Source organism: Electrophorus electricus, chromosome 6 (assembly GCF_013358815.1).
Source record: "Electrophorus electricus isolate fEleEle1 chromosome 6, fEleEle1.pri, whole genome shotgun sequence".
Classification (NCBI taxonomy): Eukaryota; Metazoa; Chordata; class Actinopteri; order Gymnotiformes; family Gymnotidae; genus Electrophorus; species Electrophorus electricus.
Window position 1 is genome coordinate 19,929,988 of NC_049540.1, and position 25,634 is coordinate 19,955,621.

General features: G+C 41.5%; 1 protein-coding gene across 1 annotated transcript in view; it reads left to right on the forward strand.

The window, feature by feature from the left end:
* The window catches only part of LOC113571311 (collagen alpha-1(XXIII) chain), a 63,406-nt gene that overhangs the window by 16,053 nt on the left and 21,719 nt on the right, over nucleotides 1-25,634 (forward strand). The window contains exon 3 of the mRNA XM_027000176.2: nucleotides 23,714-23,749. Coding sequence (XP_026855977.2) covers nucleotides 23,714-23,749 — 36 coding nt within the window. The remainder of the gene's footprint in view (nucleotides 1-23,713; nucleotides 23,750-25,634) is intronic.

Sequence of the window (25,634 nt, forward strand, 5' to 3'; positions counted from 1 at the left end):
AGCTTTTCTCAGTGCTGTATAAAAGCACCGATGGTTTTGTTTTTCTTTCTCAGCAAAGCTGGGTAAAACCGGAGTGATGGTTTCATTTAGTCTGAGTTTTTCTCCGTGTCGCGGCTAGCGAGTGTAGGCGTGCGTGGAACCCTTTGGGGATATTTATTATTGAGGCTGCACTAGATGAAAGTGCACTGCGAAGAGTGTGTGTGTGTGTGTGTGTGTGTGTGTGTGTGTGTCAGACTCATGAGGCCAGAGGAGGGAGAGGCAGTGTCTCACCCATTGCTCCGAACTGTCCCTGATCATGGAGTCACGCCTGCGCTGCACTCCTCATACTTTAGAATATGTAACAGTGGGAGTGACTCCTCATTGTTAATGACAATATTTAGTGTATTAATTATAAGTTAATTAGAAACTAATGTATTCTTGCAAAATGAAAAATATTGTCACACATGTGTGTTGCTCCTTTACTCTTTTACGCAATGTCACAAATATCACCAGCAAGACATACAGCTGGAGGTATTTTATATTTACTTTTAGAGCTTTTTAAATAGCTAACGATGTTATTTGTCCTAACCACAATGGTTGGCCACTGCAACACTTCTGAAATGATCAAGTAGGCTTAAAATTACTGAATGAATTAGTTGTTCACTGACTGTTTGTTAATAACTATTTGTAATATAAATATTCTGCTATATATCATATTGAAATCTCTCTCTCTCTCTCTCTCTCTCTCTCTCTCTCTCTCTCTCTATATATATATATATATATATATATATATATATATATATAATGTATGTATATGTATATGTATATATGAACACGATGTCTGCTACCAGCATAAGCTATCAATAAAATCTGTTTGTTGTTTTGTTAAAGCCATCTAATTTTCTTGCATTATTCTTTTTAAGTATATTGTATAATTTTATTTATCTACTATATTTTTGTTTTATACTATTTATACCATTTTATACTACTATATTATATTATATTGTATATTTATTTACTTATTTATTGTAGGTTGATTATATTGTAATATATTTATTATATTGTATTCTCTTTTCTGTTTCTTTTGTGTATAGTTTGTGTATGCTAGTTTTTCCAGTTGAATATTTCAGCAGTAACATTGTGTTTTCTGTGTAATAACATAATTATTTTACCTTTTCTTCTCAAAATCTAAAGCATCTTAATTTGTGCAAGAGCAGTGACTCACTGACAGAACTGCGCACCACTTTTGGAGTATTACATGATTTAAAAGTAGCCTCTAAAAGGCCAATGGGCAATTTATATCTGTTTATACTGATATAGTGAAGATACTTTCACATACTAAAATGATCTGATCTCAGGAACAATGAATGATGTAGTTACATTGGAATGATGAAAAGAATCCCTGAATCCACAGTTCCAATTAGGCTCCCTAGAGATGTATTGGAAAGTTTCCTTAAATGTTTCTTCCATTCTAAATGTCATTGCATCACAAAACTGTTGAGGTTTAAAGATATTTTCAATTATCTCTCTCTCCAGTGCTTTAATGCAAGAGTTGTATCTTCTACTGCAGCGTTCTAATGAGCAATATTTCATCTTGCTGAAGCATCCCCTGCAGGTACCTTGCAAGAGGCCAGCCTGTAATCGCGGGCTATGTCAAATAAAGATATGTACATAGAGCAGTAGAGGCTGTGCAGCCGAGGTCATGAGCTGCGGGTGCTCCCTCCCCGCTGCAATGGTACGTTGCATCGATCCCAGAGAGTGAAGGCAAAGCAACTTCACCAGGAGTATTTGTTTGTATTCATTTAAAGATTAGAAGATAATTATTGTACAGCATGGAGTGAATGGGAGAGGAGAAGGAGGGCTCTTCGAATGTGATGTGCAATCGTGTGTCTCTGCAATGCACCAGCACTGCGCGGGCTATTTTATAGACCTGTGCTCCAATATGGAATGAGAAAAATGTGACTGACATTTAAAACTAAACCTTTGCGGCTTTAGCAGGCAGACAGTTGTAGCGAATTCTTGGGAAATTATTTGGAGTCGTATAATTATTATGCGGCATGAATAGTTCATCAAACGGCCACGTTTAAACAAATAGAGATGGCTGATGTCTTTTAGGGTTCCTTATTATAATTCGACTTTTTACATCTGGCAAATCAAATATCAAATTAAATGCTTTGATACTGCTGACTGAAGAAAAATCTAGTTTCTCACACTGCTACCATGCTGTGACGTGAGCGGGCAGGATGCAAGCGCGAGTGGATGTTTCAATAAACAAAACGGTTTTAACGGAAACGAAAGCACATACGGTAAACACCCAAACATAAGCAAAGACTAACACACGCACAGCAACGATGATGAGCAGTCCTTGGAACAGCAACATTGCGGCGCACAGGACATTAACATTACACTAAGAACGGTGCGCGGAAACGCTAGGGAAGCCGGGCACAAAATAAGCACGTGGCGACACGCTGACAACAAAAATAAACAGACGCCACGTGGACAGTCTGTCAGGTGGACGAGGGCGACGAGTCGGGGTGCGTGAAAATGCGAAAAATATGCGAAAAATAACCAGCGATAAAACTTTTGATAATAAAAGTATCATTTGTCCTTGTCATATTCACAACACAGCTTTGAGTCATTAGGAGTGGGGGGGGGGGGGGGGGGGGGGGGCAATAAGCTGCCGCCCTGACCGCAAACTTGCCGCACTAATCGTATTTCATCCGCTAACAGTTTGACAGCGGCCTTACAACAACGGCCTTGATCGAACTGGTCTGTCACATATTCTGTCACACGGAATCACAGAGTAATTCAGCGCATATATTTAGCAGATGGTGCTTTGGATCTAGCTACTAAACAAGGACATGTCCAAATAAGAGCAGCACTCCAACTGCGAAAGTCGCACTTAAAATTGCGCCATTGCCAAAGCACGGAGAAAGCGACCGCTTCCTCGCTAACACAACACGCTGACAGATTGCGCAATTGTTTCGGATTCCCGAATACGAGCGTCGTACAGATAAAGCTAACGTGAGAGGGTTTCTCTTATGCAATCGATTTCTCATTGTGACTAACAACTCCGCCATCTGGAGATGAGGCTGATTTAACACGCAAGCGTCGTCCTTTCAACTAGTTTCATAAATCTTCTGTCGTAAATCATACATTTGCGGGCTTTGTTTTGTAAATAACCTTGCTGGTGTTGCACAAGGCAGCACATGTGCTGTTGATGTTAACGCGTGTTCCATTTGATGGCCTTGCACACCTGCCATCACAGTTTTATGCACAGCTTTGCCTGCTATGTGGGTAGCAGTATCATAGTCTTCTGCTGAACCAACACGGTGACATCTGCAGGTGTATGTGTTCTTCTAAATATAATTTGTTAAGATGTGTGTAACACATTTATATACTTATCACTGTGCATATATTAGTCTGAGATACCTAAAATTGTAGTGTCTGTGTGTATGGGGAACATGTTTGAACATATAAATGAAGCAGGCTATTAGAAAAGATTTCCATGCAAACTTGTTTTAACACTCTTTTGCACATAATAGTGTGATGATGTGGTCTGTTTAAATAGGACTCATGTTATCTAATAGCTCATAAAAAAACTGATTAATGATATTTTTATACATTGTGGAAGTGGCAGTCATGTAGTATAATGGCATTGGAACAACTGACATTAAATACACTGAGCGATGAGAGCATGTATACTGTTGTTGAAGCAGGCTCCCGTGAATCGCCTAGATGCCCAGTATGGGGAGAATCAGAGTTAAGTTTCAATCATATGGACCCTGTTTGGTCTGTTGATGTGTAATCAGCTATGATTGGTCCTTTTTCGAATGGCTGTGGTTAGGATATGAGTTGAGGTAGCTGGTTTCAGGACTGGCTGACCTTTGATCTGACCAAGAAGCTGCAACGGGCCTGTTCTGCATCTCTCCACAGACTCTGGGTTTGCCAGCCATCAGCTGAGGAGAGCACACCACTCTACAGGGAGAGTGAGAGAAAGGCAATGAAAGAGAGGCAAATGATTGAAGGAAGCATCTCTTATGTAATCCCTAAGATTGATGCTTCCCGTTCTGTTGAGTTACATAAATGAAAAGACACCCTGTGCAGCACATCACACAATAAATCGTGAGTCTCACTAAGCCAAGCTGGTGACGACTAAGGAGACTAATGTAACGGAGTTTCATTTTCATGCTTTTACTCGGATTCCTCCTGCTGTTTGTTTACAGTGTAGTTTGCATTGTTAGGCTCACTCTGCTTTCCCACCAGGAGTTGGCAGTCACTGGGAACCGCCGGGTCTCCCCGGAATCCTCTCTAATTTCCTCCACAGACCCCCATCAGGCCTGGCTATGCTCTCCATCAACATTCGCCATCCAGTGGGAAATAGTGAAATCCCTTTATTTCCTGCCCAGCACTGTTTGTGTGTCTCATCCCCTCTGAGAAGCAATGCTCAGTGCAGGTCCTGAGTGGCTGAATGATGGCAATTACATTTCCCATTTGATTAATTTACAGACACTGAGATACCAAAGGCCTTACTCTGAGGCTTTCGTGTGTTATTGCTTTGGAAGCGTGGACAGGCTGTCTTGAAGAACGGATTCTCCATGGCCTGGCGCTTGGATGCGTAAGTGAAGATGTCAGCGTACTGAGCCACACATCCAGAGAGGAATGCTGCTTTTGTGGCTCTTGACTCCCCCTTTCCATCTCTGAACCAGAGAATGGCAGCTGAGAGCAAACACCAGATCCTTGTGGTCACTAAAATAATCTCTGCTCCAGGGATGATGGCTGCTTCTCTACCTAACCAAGCATGGGTTTTATCGTATGTTCTCTCTCCGAGCAGTTGTGAGCCCTGTCTTCTGTTTGAGGGCTATTTGTGTGAGGACCTCATGCCTTGGTTGGCTTTCCAGAAACTATGACCTTGCAGAATGCATTGTGAAAAATAATAGCAGTAAAGAATACATTTATTATGGCTGGCCTAAATTGTTTATAGCCTTTTCCTCCTGTAGTGCTAGGTTTCAAATCGCAGGATGATCCAACATAAATACATGCTTTTAGGTGCAATGGCTTATTATTCTGGACATTTTTCTAGCAATAAAGTGCCATGTCAGGAGTCAGCACTGACCACGCAAACCACAAGCCTCGACTCATCTAATGGGATGACCGCAAGCTTATGTAATAATGATATGCTGTGAGGAAACATGGGCCCTGTTCTCCATTAAGCTAAGCGATCGGGGGAATAAAACATTTTCGCTTCAATCTCCAATTCGCTGGGGTCTGAAAACCAACATCATCTATTTTTAACCTCAGACTTCCCCAGTCTGAATGCGCTTGTGCAGAGTTTTCTTGCCTCCGTTTCAGACGAAACAAGAATCTGCAACAGCAAGCAGAGACTGCGTGGCTATGGAATGTGTCTGAAGCTGCAGTGTCTGCTGGTGGAGACTGGTTGTTAAGCCTGGTTTGTCTCATGTTTGGCTGGCTGGCCGGGCAGAGAGTGAGGGAAGCAGTGGGGGAGAAGGCTTAGGCAGCCAGTGGGAGGCAGGGGCAGGGGGTAGAGGTCATACATGGGGGAGTGTGACAAAGTCCAGCATGGCTGAACCCAGGCTCAGCTGCTCTGCTTCTGTAAATCACCAGAAACGATGGCACGTCTGCACGTTAGAGAGTGGTTGCCCTGGTCTTCACCCTGTCCTACCAGACCGAGTCGTTGGAGGGACTGAACTAATGGGAAAGTATTAGAATAGGGATTGAACACCCGGAACTGGTTCTGGAAGGTTGGATCAGGCCGGTGAGGACTGCACTCTGTGTTCTTACCATCACTGGTCTGGTTTTAGAACTGAAGACTAGTGCTAAGTCTTGGACGATAAATCTCTTGATGGACGATAAATCTCTTGATGGACTGGAAACTCAGAATATGGTGAAGCCATTTTCAGAGCATTTGCTTTTGAGTAGTGAAACATAATGGGGGTGAAGAAACTTGTTGAATGTAATGAGGAATACAGAGAAAAAAATAGGCATGTTTTATTAGGTTTTCTCCTTTTTTGAAAGCCATCGTGAAAAGGAACACATTTTTTACAAATTACAAATTGTGTGAAGGTAGGCCAAGAGGTCACACTGGCACATGGATTTCTTTTTTCTGATTAGTTCCACCTGTTTCTAGTGCAGTATGACAAAAATGTATTAGTGGAAACTGCACATTGTAGCCTGAAGGGATGGAACCACCTGGAGTTGTGTACTCAATAACTGCTAAAATAGTGTGTGACACTGTTTTTTCAATGGCCTATTCTGTTCTGTGTACTAGATCTATATAATAATCAGTCAGTATAAAGCGGCTCTTCCATCTTGATCCGTATCCAGCAGATCTTTATAGGGTTATAGTGAGTGAGAGGATGCATATTGTGTGTGTACTGCATAGGTGGTCAGTGGTTGTCATTGGCACCATCTCTGGATCTCTGCTCTCAGGTCAGTGAGTTAGGCAGCAGGGTCAGAGGTCAACACCCTGGCAATAGTGCACTCGAGAACAAGTCAACAGAGGTGAGAGGGCATTACTTGCTGTTGATTGACAGCCCTCCCATGAGCCCTACAGCTTAGGCAGCACAGGAAACATGCACTAATAGTGATGGATATTCCGACAGATTGGCTTTGTCACAAGACACTGAAACATTTCATGACAGTTACCATCTGGGATTCACAGTAGTCTGTAAAGAACCGCACTATTTATGTATCCGTTGGCCATGGAACTCTCTCTGTACCGCAAAACCTTGAAGTCATATTGCTGCAGGAGCTCTGTGACGTATAGTTCCTTACAGCCACTTAAGTTGGTGTAACGGTAAGCAGCCAGTAGGGCTGATCCACACCTTAAACAAGATCTTTGTAGGACAGAGAGTTGCAGCCCCCTTTGACAAAGCAGACTTATAATTAGTGTACAGAAAAGTGCTAAAAGGGCCTGCTCCACTTTGATGCAATCTGCTGTAATTGTGTAGTCCAGGTTTTAATAAATGCTGTATAAATGTATTGTTCTCAGCTTTTAAACATTAGTGTAGTGTAGCACAATCATCAATGCTTCACAAAAAGGCTGTAAATTGGTTGTAGATATTTTGTATGTGTATTTATATGAAATTGGAATTCACATGTGCCAAATCAAAATCTGTTTATGTCTACTAAGAGTTAGTAGTCAGTGTTTTCCATTTCAAGCACTTTGATCAGCAAACATTTCATAATATTAATATAACAAATATCATCAGAAACATCTGAATCTGATGATATACATCTGATTATATATATCTGGTGATATATATTTGTTCTCACAGATTATAGTACATTAAAGCTCCCTCTTGTGTTCCAAATTTATTTACTATCTCTCACTATGACGGACACAATAATCCGATCATAATTGGATTTCTAATCTGATTATTCAAGTGGTCATGTAAACAGCAAACTCTGATTTCTTAGAGCTGGATTTTAGCTCAGTAGTCTGATTTATCAGCGCAGGTATACCCTTACTCCGATTTCTTTTGGACTTCTTAGTCTGCGCATGCATGCAAAAACAACCAGATAGAGGGTGGAGCTGTTCTGAAAGCAGCTAGCAGACTTATATGCTCATTGAAAAAAACTCATTTCCATCTTTGCATCAATATAGAGAAAGCTGTAAAAAAGGAAGCATTGTACACTATTAATAACCATTAAAAAAAGGAAGATCCATATTTGCAGGTAAAGTGAGGCTATATTTAAAACAGCTGTGTCAGGAACTTTGAAGTTCACATCACATCATTCTGTGACATTATTAGCTGGTTGCAAAGTAGTAGTGTGGGGAGACCTCTGATGTGCAGCTTGTAGAATTCCTAACACATTCTTAAATGGTTCCTGTGGATGCTCTGTGTGGTCTTCCCAGTCCCCTGCATCTGGATAGAGGGATACTCAGGGAGGGTCAGACTCCAGGAATGAAAAACGAAATACTTCTTTATCATCTGTTTATGACTCAGCCCCTAAAAAAACACCCTCCCTCACTGATGTCTAAAATGCCTGATGTGCTCTCCAAACACGGTGGCCGACGGTGCGTGGATGCTGCCTCTGTTTTGCTTCCTCTCCTCAGCCAGCGTGAGAACAGGAGGTGCCCACTCTCATGACTGACGTTTTGTATCATCCATGTTGACCACTATGGCCACGGACGCTGGAGCGTATGAGCGCATGAGCTGAGCTGTGCAGGAGCAGCCTGGGCCTGCTCCACGTCTGCAGCCCGAGAGGCCCAGAGGTTGACCTGTGCGTAAACTCCCTCTGGATTAAAGCAGGATAAAGAGAATCGCCAAGCCCTTTCTGGGTGATTTATTGGTGCGTGCTGGTTATACGCCTGTGTTGCAGTTAGCAGCGTGGGATTAAGATGGAATGTATACGTTTCGCTGGTTGCTACAACACAGCTGCTCAGAGGGCCATAGGAGTCATGGCGCCTCCTCGGTGTGAGAGCAGGAGCTCCAGCAGAGCGCGACCTGTGCGGCACTGGTTTGACATCTCGACATTAAAGGACACTTCTGTTTGATTCTGTTCAGGTCAGTACATTTCCTTTTGTGGACTTTTTCTTCTGAACCTGTTTCAGGTGGTGATTTCAACAGTATTCCTCCTTCCCTTTTTTTTTTGGGATCCAGCGCTCTCTATGAAACAAATTGGATGCTGTGTTTTGGACTGAATCAAGACCCTCTTGGAAGGAGCCACACCAGATGCCATATTGCCAGTGATCCTGACCGTGGCTTCCTCTGATCAGTTGCCCTCTTTGCACATTAACAGGCTTCAGGAAAAGACAATACTTACTTTCGTTGTGCACTTATGCAATGTTTCACCTCAAGGATTGCATGCTGCTACCTTTCTTCTCTGGCCAAGCCAGAGCAGCTCAAAGCAAAATCCCATTCCCCAATGGCATCAACCCTGAAGGCTTCCTCCTTGGCATCGTAGCCTAATCAGCAGCAGGTATGAGTTATTTCACGTAGATCACACTCAACAAAACCGAATAAAAAGCCATTCACAGGGCTTGGCTTACAGGGATGCGGGGCTGGCGTCAGAAGGGTTTATCGTGAAAAGGCCCCTAATGACCTGCACAACTGGAGCAGTTCCATATTTCTCAGATATTTTGTGGTGAAAGAAACTGATGCATCTTGTTTTCATTTCAACATTTCCATAAGAAGGAACTCTCAGATTTAGTGGATCAAACACAACAAAGAGATCTTTGGCTGGGTTTTTTTTTCAGAGGTTTTTTTAGAAGTCATAATTTTGCGAGGAATTTTAGAAGTCATATTTTTGCCTTCTGTGGGTGTTGGAGACACCGGACCCCAGGGATTACTCAAAAAATCTTTTTCACTCTTCTGATTCTAAAAAGTTTTCTTAATCTACTGGCAGTTTCAGAATCTTCCCCTCTACAGTTACATTAGTGAGAGCGGCTGGTTCCCGTTAAGTTGGAGGAGACCTGCAGTGCACACCCCTGGAGGAGCTGAAACCCAGGGTTTGAAACCCAGGGCTAGAGGGCTTCCTTCCCACTGTGCTCTCTTTAAAGCTGGTTTACTGATCCTGGGGGCACGGCCCATTAGGGTGTTGAGCGGCCCTTTAGCTAATGTTCAGGTGAAGAGAGGTAGTCACTCAGTCAAGGAGTGTGAGCTCACGGAGTCACACCCTGAGGGAGTTGGGGCAAGATGCCATAGGCCTTAAGTGATGGAGGAGAGAGAGTGATGAACAGAGAACCTGAGCTCTGGCAGTTTCTTTGGTGTGTAGTATCTGTATGTAATACTTTATTTGAAACCTTTTTAATCGAGTAAGCTGTTTTTGGAGTGCTTGTTAATCTACCAGGCACTTCTTTCTTTGAAAAGTTTTATTCTCCCTACAGCAAAACAACATCTGGAAAATTTATTTTGGTTATTTTGGATTAAAGGTTGATGGGCTGTACGGCAACATGGATTGAGATTCCCACTAAATATCTTTATTCCCAGTAAAAACCTTTCCAGTTATTATACCATCTGTATAACTTGTATCTTGAGCGAATTCAGTATATTCCATACTCTTTCTTAGTTATAATGTCCTCACTATATGGTTGCCATCAGAAAGGGGATGGTTTGGTTGCCAGATTTTAAACATATGTTTTGAAAACTGTTACTTCACTGTAATATCAACAAACAAACCTGTTTTCAACTCACTTCATTATAGTGGCTAATCTGTCTTTTTGCACAGCAGGCAAAAAAAAAGAACCCTGAAAGTTCCCATTTGTTCCAAATGTTGTTTGGACTTTGTCTGGCTAGCTTGTTTTGGTCTGAGGCCTTAGCTCTGATGTGGAGCCATGAAGTAATCCAACATGCAGATAAAGGACATTGTTTTTCTGTAGTTCTTAAAACCACTGCTAAATTGTGAAATCAGTTTTTTTTAATGATGCAAAGATTTGGGGGGTGGTGGGGACAGTGTGTTTTCAACCAACTAACTGACTTTTTGAATGTAAATGGATGCTTTGAAAAATTACAACCAAGTTTCAAACCCCACTGTATTATAAAGGTATTAAATGACCTGCTGGATTACTGATTGCATTTGGCACTGTAGATAACAAAATACTTCTAGACAGGCTGGAAAATTGGGTAGGACTATTAGGAATGGTCCTCAAATAGGTCACGTGGTATTTAGAAGGCCAGAGTTATTCTGTCTGGATTGGCCGTTATGAATCCAATAAGATGGCTATAACATTCAAAATCCCTGTGGCATCGGTTCTCAGTCCATGGTAAGTCACTCGAAGGATATTCTCCCATTAGGCCAAATTCTACAAGATAACAAATCTCTTATCACATGTATGCAGATGACACTTAATTCTCTCACCTAATTACAGCCTAACAGACACTCTGTATCAGTGTTTGGGTCTCAAAACTAGTGCACATCTTGAATCTAAGCATTCTAATAGACTCTAAACAGAAGTAGACTAAGACACTACAATCAGAAATATCAGCATTCTAATAATCTTAGATCTCACCATTACAAAACACATCAAACCAACTAGCAAAAAAGTTTTATTTTTACAAAGCTTTAATGTCCCAACAAGACCTAGTGAAACTCATGTATGCTAACTACTCCAATAGTCTCTCAACTGGACTCCACAAAAAGACTATTCAACAGCTACAGCTTATTCAGAATGCTGCTACGAGAGTTTTAACCTGGAAAATGAGAACAGACCACATTACTCCAGTTTTAAAATCTCTGTGCTTATCTCCAGTTATTTATAGAATAGATTTTAAAGCACTGCTACTAGTCCATAAATCACTGACTGGATTAGGCCAAGAATACATTTCTGTTACATTTAAATAGTATAAACTCAGCAAGTCCCTTAGATCCATGAGTACAGGTACGTTGGTAGAGCTGAAGCCAAACATCTTGAAACAAGAGCTATATAAATAAACCTGCCTAGCTGCGTCTTTTGGTCTTCTCTGTCCTCAAGTCCATCTGACCAATCCTCAGTCCAGCTCTTATCATGGCAATTACATCTCTGGTTCACAAGAATGACAAAAGGGCCTTGTGGGAACGGTCTTGGGTGTGAAGGTTAGTCCAGCCTATTTGACTCAGATGCTATCTGGAACCTGGGAAGAAGGAGAGAATTTGTTGCTGCTTTCATGGTCTGGATCTGCCAAATATTTTCACCCCACGAATGGTTTGTCTTAAATCTAAAATTGTGCCAAGTAAATCATTTCTTTTTTATTCTTGCTCAGCTAATTTGGCAAGAAAAAACAAAATGGATCTTTATCCAAGTTACAGTTGCGCCCTTGCACCGAAAAATCATATTATCCCCATTTTGTGTAATCAGTTATTTTAGTTTTTGATTTTGTATAACTTTTACATTAAAATTACATTAAACTACTAAATATGCTTTGTATAGACTTACCATACTTCATTCATGTGGCAATTTAAAAAATAACACTTGTAATAAGTGTTGTTTTTATTTTGTAGAATGCAGAAAATCAGTAAATGTACATGTATGATTTTTTTGTTGTAAGGGCTTATTTATTGCCAGAGTGCATACCACAGGGTAAACATTCTGCTTTTCTGGAACGTCTGAGACGTTGTTCATGCCGCACAGATCTTTATATGTACCACGAGGGTCAATGAACATCTAGTTTTTGTATAAGGTGAACACGGAGAGAGCTGATAAGTGCTACCAGTTAGGATTTACAGGTTATGTATTTATAGCCTAATTTTAGGTTCCTTTGAAGCATGAAAAAAAAGGTGAGATCAAACAGATCACACAAACTCCAATAACGAGACCAAGTGTTTGTTATTAGGAAACTGCTTGTCTACATGAGAGATGTAAAATGATAAAGGAAGGGAGGGGATGGAGTGGGGGCAGGCAAGCAGGCAGCAGGCATCTCACGGTACACCTGGTGGCACAAACACTTTAGGTACATGCATGCTTGCCTTAAGGTACACTGTATTATCGGAACCAGCGGGCCTTGAAGTTTGTAATCTATGACCAGAGAGTTGCGTCTGGGTCTGGCGTTGGTGGCATAACACATCCTTAAGCTTTAGATCATGACCCTTAATATACTGCAGTTCATCTAACTTTTAATTTGTGCACGCGATACCCATCAGACTCGCAAAACAAGCTAGGTGCCAGTTGTCCTTTTAAAACCCCAGTCCCCCATCTGGATCCACTGAAGGGCAAGCGCAATCACACGCCAACTGACGGACACGCATTTCACAATTGCAGCCAGTGTTCCCAAGTAAGTCCTGAACAACACAATGGATGTTATTGTTCACCAGGATAAATATACCTCTGAACCTTCATTTTGCGGCTTTATTTGTGCCGGTCGGATGTCAGGAACCCATATAAATCTGAGGAAGGGAGCGAACATTGCTGTATTTTTATGGTTTTGATTATACCCCATGGTGTTCCCCTTTGATGCTTTCATTTAGAGCACTAAACACTGCCTTTGGTCGCAGTGCCTTCAGTGAAGTATATGGACTGTCATCTGTCCATGGAAGTTGTAGGAAGAAGTAGGACCGGCTTGTGTATGACAACCTGTTTGCTCAGCTTGAATGGGGACTGAAAGACCTCTTTTGAATTGGAGCTCAGCTCACAAATGCCTTGAGTAAAGGACCAGCTGACATGAAGACAAGAACATCTTGGCTGTCTCAGACAAGACGTCATGATTTTAATGAAATCCTCAGACGTGTCATGTCGTGTGTGTGAATGCAGGGAAGGTGTTCTGAAAATGGCTTAGAATTATGCCAACCAGTTTTTCATATACCCAACCTTCTTGTCAGGGGATTTTTTAAAGGTTATAAATGTGAAATGGCAAGTCTTCTAAGCATTTATGAAATACCTTTACTTTTTCCACACATTTCTTTGACCATTTATTGGCAACTCAAGCACTCTACATTGACACCTTCAAATGTGAGGAGCTCATTAAGTGCCTTATGGAACATCACCTTAACTTTTGTTAAGATTCACAAAGATTCACAACTTGCAAAATCTCTGCTGGGGATTCGATGTATCTCTCCCAATACAGGACATAGTTTTGATGATCTATATCACCATGTTCATTGCATCTAATGTGTGTGTGTGCGTGTATGCATATATGAAATGAGATTGTGTATACAGAGTACTTCTTCACTGCAGAAACAATAGAAGTTCTCACATTGCTTTCTACACACTCGTACATGATGATGCGATTATGTACAGCTGTGAATCAGGCTTGAAGGGATGCCGGCACTGTTGTGTCTGCTTGGTCTGTTTCATTTCAAAAAGAAATGAAATCAGTGTGTGAGTGTTTGTGTACTTACAGAGCCAGTATTTCCCATCATTAAGTTAAGGTAGAAATTCTGCTTTGATATGTGGTAGATTTGAAGTGTCCACAAACAGAACAACATAAATAAATTAATTGTGCTGAATTTTTATTCTCTTTCTGTCTCTCTCTGTCTCTCTCTGACTCTCTCTCTCTCGCTCTCTCTTTCTGTTTTCCGGCCATTGGTGAAACTTCATAGAGGCTTAGTAAGCTTTGTAAACTTTTAAGTATATTTAGGTTGGAAAATTGTTTAGGAAGTATGCAAGATGAAAAGGCCACAATTTACTTTCAAGGAAGTAAATTAACATTCTGTTTTAGTGTCTTGCAGCTGGCATGATGCTCTGCATGACATAATCAAAACAGCCGTAACATAGCAACAGATGGATGAAGAACCAAATCTCCTTCTCCACAGAGCACACCAGTATGGTCAGAGTGACAGTGTCAGTATACATGTTTTCAACCATATTCACCCCTAGTCCACCTACCCCAACTCACACCCTTCAATCCTTTTCTTTCTCTCTCTCACTCTCCATCATTTACTTTGAAAAGAATGTCAGGAGAGGTATACTGAATGCATGACAAAAAAGCCACTATAACTAGCCCTGTCTTATTTAATTCACCCGAATGTGAAATCTGGTCACTCACACTCTACGACTTCCTCTTTCATTACCTCCAGTCCTGTAATACCAAACATTTCAGAGTAGTTTTGTTCTGATACTTTTGAAAATCTGCAAGCGATTTCTCCTGACCTTAATTGGCCAGTCTCAGCTCTGCTCTTTGTCAGCCCCTCCCCCAAACTTGAAGAGGTTGGTGATTTTGACATGTTCAGTTAAGTGTCATTCAAGGTCATATCTAAAGTATAAGATCAACAAGAATAACGCAAATATCTTTTAAAAGCACACTTTACATTTTAACTGGGCACAGTGGTGCCAAAGGAAACACACAGTGGAGCCAGACTCACCAAACAGAAGGACTGGCTCAGAGCAGACACGTTGGAAGTGGTTTTCCCTTGGCTGAGGAACACGAGGGCACTTTTGCTCGTGGTTTACCATAACTCTGCAGTGGGATGGGACCTCTGAAAGATGGTCTGGTTTTTAAATCGTGTACTCGTGCAGATGCTTCATGAATGATATACTTAACAGGAAATGAAGATTGCACCATGGAGGTCTGTGCTAAGGATTAAGCCCTCCGTTCTTGGTCCCATGCACCCTTGCTGTAAATAAGAGTGACCTAAATGTGTGGAGATTGCCTAAAAAGCATGACATTCAGACAATAGATTTTGGTGATTCTTAGAAATAGAAAATTGGGATATTTCATACAGCGATTTTTCTTGGAGTTCATGTAAATAAAGTGGTATCAGAAGGCACAACTGTTAAACCTTCCCCTAATCTATTCATTTACATTTACAGCATTTAGCAGACCCTCTTTATCCAGAACAACTTACAAAACTGCTTTGTCATTTACTCATAGAATATATCCTAGTACAGTACAATAGGTTAGAGTCCAACATACCAATGAACTAGAATATTATAGAAAGAAGGGATCAGTGCTGATACCTAGAAGTACAAAACACATAAGGTCTATCTTAAACAATGATAAGTGCAACAAACAATAAGTGCTAGAGTTTGTTAAAGAACATAATAAACAACACTCTACAATAAGTACTAATTTAGTCAGTCAATATGGGAGCAGTGTCAGTTGTCCTTTAAATATTCTGCCAATAGATGTGTCTTCAGTCTGTGTTTGAAGACTGCAAGAGACTCTGCTGTCTGGACAGCAAGTGGGAGTTATTCCACCATCCTGGAGCCAGGACAGAAAATGGTCTCAATGCTTGTGAATATCTGTGGTGCACATCAAATAGCCTGTATAGCGAATCTGTAGAGGATACAGCTAAGACAATCCAGCCTAATCTTTTTAAAGTCTCTTTCATTAGATTGAAGCACAGGTTTCAGCACTCTCTCTTTTACTGTCTTTAGTTCTATAAACAAAGGCACTTGCCCTAACTTTCTCCTGATCTCAGCGCAGCCATGGCTATATCTCTTAAGATGGATCTTACGCCTTGCCCCTTAGGCTCTGTGTGTGTTCTCTGCAAGTGTTGTATACAACTTATGATGACATTCTCCACATCTGGAGCCACCTGGAGCTTCTTAACCTGGTCGTCCCCTTGGCTGGCTTTTAGGCAAACAACAATCCAGTTCCTGTCCCCTCTGGTGGCAGTGAGCAGAGCAGCGATGTAAATGAGCATGAGGCCTAGGGCCTTCACATCTTTCTTTCTCCACTTCTCTTTCACTGCTTCTAACTTTAGTGGGGGTTTGAAAGCTGGGGACTGCTTGCAGTGGGGGAGGAGGGGAGGGTAGGCCAGGGCAGCAGGAGAACTGTGCTCTGTAGAGACTTTCAGCTGGTGGCCATCGTAATGAGCACAGGGAATGTTTTTACAACTGGAGCAGATTTACACTGCACTGGAGGATTCCATACATACAATGCCATTGTTTTCAGAATAATGAGTTGCTTCCACAGAGCTCACAAGTCTGTAAAGATTGCGTGTACGCTGGCCCCTTGGTCCCCACATCTTATGCCATTAACTTCCTTTCCAGCGAGCTGCGGGAGATGAGAGCTGCAAGGTTACGGCCTTGCGCTGCAGCCTCCCCGCCTCAGACTGGCCTGCGAAAAGAAGCCGAATTTGGGGACTATTTATTAAGCGGGCACAGCAAATGAGGGTCCTTCGGCAATGCGGAGGTAAATCAGGCCCCCAACTGGGGCAAGAGCATTCAGATATCGCCATTAGTCTAGGCGTATCGACGTGGAGCCAGCGCGTCGGCCTTCGTGCCACGGCCCCCTTGATGGACTGCAGCTCAGTCTAAAGCAGAACGGCTTCACACTCTTTAGACGTGGAGCCGTACTCCGCAGGCAGTGTAATAAGTTGCACGTCTATCAGCTCTTGTTTTGGTCTCGGAGCCATAAGTCAGGGCAGAGTTTCCAAACTCTCAACAGTAAGGACATATAGAGGATCTTTGCCCATTATGTGTCCTAGAGAAGGGAAGAGGGGGGGGTTCTACTGGATCATTCTTGCCATCGGCAACCATTGTGAGCAGTGGCTGAATGATCTTAATAAAGGGAATGACTTGAGGTTTTGCATTAGAGGGGGTCATTACTAGGTTATGCTGTTCACTACTGTACTCCACGTGAGAGGTTTACCTTTAGAAACGTGTCATACGATTGGTCGGAGTCACCTGCCCTACTTGCGTTATGAACGTTACTTTGCATAGTAATTTGTGAAAGTGTTGCCAAAGAGCTGTCACCGAAAAGTTATTTACACCTCCAGTGCCCCCTCACTCTTTGAGAGAATGAAAGAGAAAAGGATATATAAGCTCAGCCAACTAAATCTCCCTCCTTTCATTTGACAGCGTGTTTTGACTAACCCAACTATAGAGCCAGGAAACTGCAAGTGTTGTCCTTGAGGCAGTTTTTCAATGTCTTCAGCTCTAAAGTGTCTAAAGGTTTGGACATACGTTTCTGATTCGGTCCTGGAATTTGTGAGCTCAGTATGATTATTCATGCATTCTGTTAGCTGCACTTGAAAACTACACATTCAAACATATACTCAAGCCACTGCAAATTTATATCAAACTATATCAAACCATGTTCTCCAATCTAAAGAAATAAATTAACCAGGAATAATGAAATTTATATCATAGCTTGTTCTTATTACAACGATATTAAGCAGATTTTTATCAGGTTTTTTCTTCTAGAGCCAAGATGTGCCTTATTAAAAAAGCAGAATTGTTACCTCATTGGTCATTTTAATTCAAATAAACAGCTATGCTATGTTTCAGAAATGTGCTTTGGACTTTGCTCTCTGTAGGTCTATTCATTGTCCATGTGATTCACGGGAGCTATGAACGTCTGAGCGCATTCACTCCTGTCCAGCTCTCTGGGGGGTATTTCCTGCACTGGTGCTGCAGTGTTGGTGTAGCCTGCCCTGCACGTGATTCATATTAGAATGTTCGCCCCATATCAGAGCTCTGTAATCACCAATCAGGCCCACTCAAGCTGCTCCTAAGCCTTTTTGGCCTCTCCTGAGGTTCTTTGAAGTTAAGCTCCAGGGTGTCAAACTCAAACCCTCATCTTAAATGACTCATTTATTCCAAATCCATTTGGTAAGTCCTAATTTGTTTCAAACAAATGGTAAGATGATATCTATTCCAAATGTAATACTATTATAGAGATATATTTTTGGATGTTTTTATACAGAGCTTGCACACTAGGTCTTAGGGTACTGATTTCAGGCATTACAGAAGATGTTACCAATGAGGCACTTTGTGAGTCATACTTGTTCAAGAAATAATATTCATTTTAGTTCAATTTGTTTATTACAGTCTCTTCACATAATGTGTCTTAAGACAAAACCAAAAGCATCTTGTCACAGGATTAATGGGAGGTTATGTACTCTTATTAGTATTTACCAGCAAGTACTGGTTGGATAGAACCTGTTAAAGTTGACTGAGTTGTTCTTGTGGCCATAAGCTAATGATTATCCTAGCTCAAGCCAAACGCCTCACCAATTAGACAATGAGTAGAACAGGCTGCACAGCGCAGACCCTAAATCCTGCCTGAGGAGAGGCTCGACCTTTTTGTTTTCTGAAGCTGGGTATTTTGTCCTGCAGTCTTGTGTTTCAGTGTTTAACTAAGACAGTTATTACAGCAGGCAGGCTAAAGAGGCAGCATAATTTGGCCCACCTTTTTCTTCTTCTTTTCATTCTGATGTGTCCTGCATGCGCAGCCGGAGTCCCAGCATGTTGATTCACTAAACTTTGCAGGACTCCGGCCCTCCAGGACCAGACTTGGACATCCCTGATCTACAGAAATATCTATTTGGTATCTGTCTACGCACCTATTTCCATACTTATATGTTTGTTTGATAACAGGAACCCAGGAACCATTGTGAGTAGTGGTAAATTAGCAGTAAACCACTTATGCAAATATTTAGCAGTGAGAGTACAGGCACACATAATTATCAGAACAAATAGCAAATTAGAATGAGAAACTCATTTTAGAATAAGTAAAATGAGAAATGCCCTAAAGACTGTAACTGTAAGCATTACCATCTTAACTTTGTAGTTCTTTTTTTATTTATTTTTTAAAAATCAAATTAAAAAAATAAATCAAGCGGGGTAATTACCTGTCAAGCAGAAATGTGGCTAACACTATATCGCTTTTGAATCTTTTCAGGTCCTGTAGCTATCTGAAAAGCTGCACTGATGTTAAACCTTGTTTTGTCTCAATCTACTCTGTTATTTTTAGCTTGCTTTTCTTCATTTCTCATCTTAAGCTTACTTGTCTTTGTAATGGAAGCTATTGAGGTTCATTGATGGTGCTTATCTATCATTGATTTGGCAAATGTCTGAAGCCACTCACTGATCGTGCTTGACCAAGGGAGAGCATGTGCATACACAAGTAGTGATTGATACTGTCAGACACTCCTTCTGGCTCTGACTGGTTGTTTTGATTTGACCATGGTGCAAAAGGAGGAGCCAGAAGATCCTGATATCTCTTATACTACTGTCAGGACATAGTGACAGTTTTAGCAAATATGATGAAAAGTTGCTTTTATGTACGAGTTACCTACTGCAATTTTAAAATTCTGCTGTCAGGTAGGATAACATCGCCAACAGCTAAATAATGAGATTATGCCTTATAAACACTATAAACGCTATCCTTTACTTCTGAATCCAGAACTGTTCAAGAATTCTTTTAAAGGAGATATTTGTTTTCTATTCTAGAATATCCTTTTGAAGTCTGCCATATTTGTAATAGAGCCCCTTCCAGCATATGGCATAAAGAGCGACTTCAGTTTAGTGATTGAGATTTGCTTTGTTTAGTTGTCTGTCAGATGTTGGTGTATTTAGTTGTCTGTCATGTGTGGTGAACTTTTTCCACCCAGCACATCATAATTACTTTTACACACGACATATTTATTTTATATTTGTGTAATCTGCACACCAGAGCTGTTACTAATTTCCCTTTACCATCATGGTCCATGCACTTATCACTGGTGTTCTCATCTGAACCTTAATTTGGGTGCAAGAAACATCAAGCGTGGCCCAGAGGGGAGGAATAAACACTTCCCATGCAAGTCATGTGATCCACCCGTACACGTCTGCGGTGCTCTGCCGCAGAGCACGGCACCTTCAGATGTGGGTAAGAAGCTTTCACTTTGAGTCTGGACTGAATTTGATCCTGGGAGGGTGGGGAATGCAGGGAGCATTTATTGCTTGTCGTCTTTCTTTTCACACCCTTGGTTCCAAATCAGCTTTTTCTCTGGTGTGGCAAATACAGTATCCTTACATGTAACACCTGTTCAATTATTGTCTGCAGAATTCAGCACAGCATGAAAGCCCCCCAATTACTTTTGTCTGCAAACATTGCTCTTAATGCAACACCGATGGAGCCCTGAAGCCCTTTTAAGTCACCTGACAATACTACGCAATTGAAGTGTTACGGTATCAATTAAGGGCAGTTGTTTTAAGCTTTCTGTAAATGCTATCTCATGTCTGTGCCTTTCATCTATTAAAGTCATTTATGGGAAATGAGGTGTTCACGTGTGCCGGATTTCATTACGCAGACATATCTCAGAATTTAGTCAGAAAACGATGGCTGTTAAAAAGCTATTTGTCATGGGCATTTTGTGTAATTTTTTTTGAGGTTCTATTAGGCAAGGTCTTAGTGTTTGTTATGAAATATAGGTGAAAGTAGACTGATTATGGGTGAACTGATGGTGTGACGCTTCGAGGATAAGCAGGATGCAGGGACGTGGCACGATGCAACACAGCTTTATTCTTACAAACATGCAAAACATACGACAAACCTCAAACGCTATGCACAACTCAAGCACCAACAACACGTACTACAACACAGGAGACATATATACACTCAAGACGATTACACACAATACAGAACAGGTGGACGACACGAGAGGGCGTGGCAACACAGACGAACACACACACACGAAGACGTTTGAGGAGAGGGCGGGGCCATAATATTGAGGGTATTGTAGCAATGTTGTAGAAGGCCATAAATCTTTTAGTATTGGTTGTCTGGGTTTGTTATTGAGCAGTCTGAAGAGTACATTTTGTCCTGTGATCTTAGATTTAGATATATGTACTATGCTACGTGGTTATAGAACTCTTGATAATGGGAATGTAAACTAATGTTAATGCATATGATGGCTATACATATGAGAAAAGATTTTCTGTACCAAACGTTTTTCAAAGATGCCTTCAGATATTAAAGAAGTACACTGAATGGGCACTTTATTAGAGACACCTGCCTTTTTACAATTTAAGCTTCCCTGTATGGTAGTTAGACTGGTAACCCTGGAGGGCAGCATAAAATCAGGTGAGCAAGTTTTCTGTAGATCAGTTTCAGTGCGACTCCACATTAGAACAGGAAAATTGAGCGATCTGAGTAGCTTCAAATGATGTATGGTCATCTGTGGTAGACTGCCTGGAGCCAGTATTTCAAAAACTGCCAACCTTGTTGGGTTTTCTCATACAATGGTGTCAAGAGCATACCAAGAATGGTGTGGTGGAGGAAGAACAGCCAGTGAAAGGTGATCCTATAGATGTAAACAACTTGTCAATGACAGGGATCAGAGGAGCATGTCAAGAATTGTTCTGACAAACAGGCAGTAGAAAGTTAAGCAAATTGTAGCTGGATACAACGCTGGTCCTCCAACTAATGTTTTCTTAGTACAGATGGACTATAACAGCAGATCACCAGTGTCATTGCTGTTTAAGGAAGTCTCTAAAGGCAAGACTCCAGTGGGCAAAACAGTGCAGGTATTTGGTACAGGCAGCATGAATTGATGGACCCTTCGGGTCAGATGTCAACAGTTCAAGCTGATGGAGATGGGTTAATGGTATGGGGAATATTTTCTTGGCACGCCCTGGGTCCCCTGATACCTGTGGATGGACATTTAGACATTAGGGCATACCTAAACATTAAAGCTGACCAAGTTTATCCCTTCTTGGGAGATGTTTACTCTGTTCTGAGCTGTTCTGTGGCAGAAGGATACCTTCAGCAGAAAAATGCACCATGCTACAGGATTTGTACAGTCATGGACTGGTTCCAGGAAGATGACAATGAGTTTTCTTTGCTTCCCTGGCCTTCACAGTCCCCAGATCTTAATCCTGTAGCACATCTCTGGGACAAGGTAGAACAGGCTGTTCAGAGCATGTCAGTACCACTGTCTAATTTGCAGCAACTCTGAGAAGCTGTCCTGTTAACATGTCTATCTAAAGGCCTTTACTGTTATGGAGGCAGAAAGCCACAGATGACAATCTAATTCACTGTTCAGGTGGAAAATAAAAAGTGATAAAAATAATAATTAAAAAAGCAACAGTATTTAGCAGATTGTGATCATGTTGATAAAGATTAAAGATAAGATGACCAGACACCTTTATGAACCAAAAAGCCCTTCAGTAGTACGTCTTGTAGTCTTTATGCACCTGTGACCTGTATGTCAGCATGACAGTAGGTGAATGGCCATGAGTGCACTGGCCTGATTACACAGCCATCAATGATTGCTCTAATTCAGCCAGAGATGTTGTTCATTCATTATAAAGTAATCAGTCTCATGTGTTACAGTAAATAAATATGTACAACAGAATTGCGTTGCTCTCGGTCTTTGGGACGATGCCTTTCCCTCTGCTTGGTTTTGGTGCAGGAACAGTGGGCTCTGCATTATATTGTGTAAAAGGTGTGCAGTTGTTTGGCAAGATTGGAAGGGATGCCCCCATTGCATAAAGTGAAACCATAAGGAGAGTCATTAGAACCTGCTCCAAGAGGACTGAGAGTTTGGACGCAATTCAGTAGCACTTCCGCAGGCCAGAGTGTGAACTGTGGGCGCACATTCACTGGGCACAGGATAAGGCCTTTAGGCACAGGAAAGTTGGCAGCACTGGAATTCAACAATGCAAATTCCTCACAGGCCATACTGGTTTGAGTTGCCTTTAATGATACTGATAATGGATACAGAGTGTTTGACAGACCTGTTACTGATACAGTGTTTAAGAGATGAACAACCCTGCATCTTGGATGGGAACAATAACAACTATTACATAAAAGTAGGGAAGTCTTAGATAATAAGACTTATTGTAGTTTACCATTAGCTTAGCAGCACATATACATTTCTGGCAAGCTACATGTTGTCGACATATATTACAATTCATCCAGACCCATGTGGTTAGCCGAAGGTATAGAACCTCTCTTGCATCTGAAATGCGCATTAACTTTAGCCAGTCAAGCCATCACAATGCACACTTATCTGTCTGGACCAGTGTGTGCTCACACAGTGAGTGGGGTGTGGATGCTTGTGCCTGTACACCCAAGCTTGCTTTATGTCATTTTGTGCTCCTTTGGCTTTGGGTGACAGCCCTTTCCCACCCCTTTTATCTGCAGAGTGGACACTCAGGAAGTTTCCCTCCAGTGGTATCAGCTAGCGTGGACCTGCCCTAGGGGGGAAAGGATGCAACATATTTCTCCCACGCGGGGGGGGGGGGGGGGGGGGGGGGGGATGGGGGTGGTTGTTGCTACTTAGGACAGACTCAGGTGCCATGATCAGGTTAAACCAAATGAATGGAAACATTCATTTGGTTTGGCTTGTCTTCCTAAACCACAGATGGCAAAGAAAAAAAGGGGAAAAAAAGCAATGGATATGTACATTGCCTATAGCTGCTGTCATAAAAGAACCACATTAAACAACCTGAATGATAAAATGTGCATTTCCTTCCTGTAGTGCTTACCTATCTGACAAACTGTCAAAGGCCCTCAGCCAAGCATAATATTTGAGATTCATTTTTTAAATGATTGCCAGTGGTGGCCTGTTTCTTGCTCTCCAGGCTAGTATAGATTCACCAGTTGGTAATGCATTTCTCTCAATCTGTTCTCATTTGTAGGACCTCCAGGAAGGCGGGGCAGAAAAGGCAATCCTGGTGAGTGTATATGATCTCTCTCCACCATGAAAGCAATTAAAACATACACCAATGTGCGGAAAAGACAGGCAGATTTTCTGACCCGCTGTTCATGCCAGAGGGCTCAGCCTGATGGCTGACAGAGAGAAGCTGTGAGCTGTCTCTCTCGTGTCTTTTTCCCTTATTAAAACACATTAATCTACAAACATTTAGAGGAAAAATTGTACACATCTCTTTTGTTTCAAAGACACCTGCAAAAAGACTTGAATGATTTCAGCTGTTTTACAACATTTTATCACATAAGGCCTCTGTCTCAGACTGTCTGAGATGTAAACGTTTCTCAATATTCTCGTGTTCCAGTGTCATTTTTTGTCATATGCTTCTTGTCATGTTTGGTTTGTAAGTCTTGAAGTGCTGAACATGTGGAAATAACCTTGTCTAAAATGTGGCTTAGGAAAATTCTCCTTTACTCTGTGGCCACAATATGATTTCTGTCATGTTCCATCATGTATCACTGTGAAGTTCTCGGCATGTTCAAGCTAACTCTCAAGTATGCTGTTTGCTTTAGTGGTATCCATTTAACCTTGAGAAACAGAAGTTGCTTCCAAATTGCTAGTACATTGGTAAATATCGCAATATCTATGATGTTTAGGAATATTAAGCTATTGACTGGCAGGAAGTAGCAGCATATCATGCAGTCACAGCTCAACACTCAACCTATTGATAATGTGTAGGAGTTTTTTATGTACTCACTCATGCACTGTCTAGTAAGGTCAGTTCAATCAGTTCAGATGTCCTCTCAGCTTCAGCTTTGATTGATTGAAGTCATTCTCCAGTTTCCAATATCAAATCAAAAGCATTTCTGAATGCCAGTCATGAGTGCCTCATGTTCGGAATATTTTTATGGTTTCCAATAAACATAACAAACCTTGTTTTAATGATTCACTAATAACCAAGCAGAACTAAATATGGCAGCACAGGAACAAGCTCTGAATACAAGATCAGTAGAGGCTGGGCTCTACCCCACCAGGCAGGACCCCAGATGTAGGCTGTGTAAAGATGCCCCTGAGACAATCCAGCACAAAACAGCGAGATGTAAGATGCTACCAGGCAGAGCATACATGGAATGTCATAACCAAGTGGCTGGCGTAGAAAACAGAAACATCTGTGCTCAGTACGGATTGGAAGTTCCAAGGTCAAAGTGGGATACACCCCCGAAGGAGTTGGAGAATGACCAAGTTAAGTTCCTGTGGGACTTCCAGATGCAGACAGACAAAATGGTAATGGATAACCAACCAGACACAGTAGTGATGGATATAGCAATCTCAAGCGATAGCAACATCAGGAACAACTAACAGCTGGAGAAATGCCAAGGACCGAGAGAAAAGCTGGAAAACACATGGAAGGTGAAGGCAATAGTGGATCCCGTGGTAATCGGAGCACTAGGGGCTGTGACCTGCAGATCTCAAGGACAACATCCGAATTCTCCTTACAGAATAGTACAGGCCTGGGCAGCTAAGATACTACGAAGGACTCTCAAGAAGCATCTAGTAGTGGACCCAAGCTGGTAGAAAAAAAGACTGTCGGTGAAGAATTTTTATATATATATATATATATATATATATATATATATATATATATATATATATATATATATATATATATATATATATATAAGGTCTAGAGATCTAGAGTCCAGCAGAGTTTACTTACAGATTTTAGCATTACCAAAGTTGACATGACTTCACTTTTGAGCAATGAGGTACGCTGTTCATTAGTAATCCTTTTTTATATAACAAGTTGTTAGCAAATGTGAACCACATGGTAGCTATTAGCTAAGGGTGGGAGTGCTCGCATGTAGAAGCCTAGCTGAATGATAAGCATCAGGAGAGGGCTACAAAGCTGC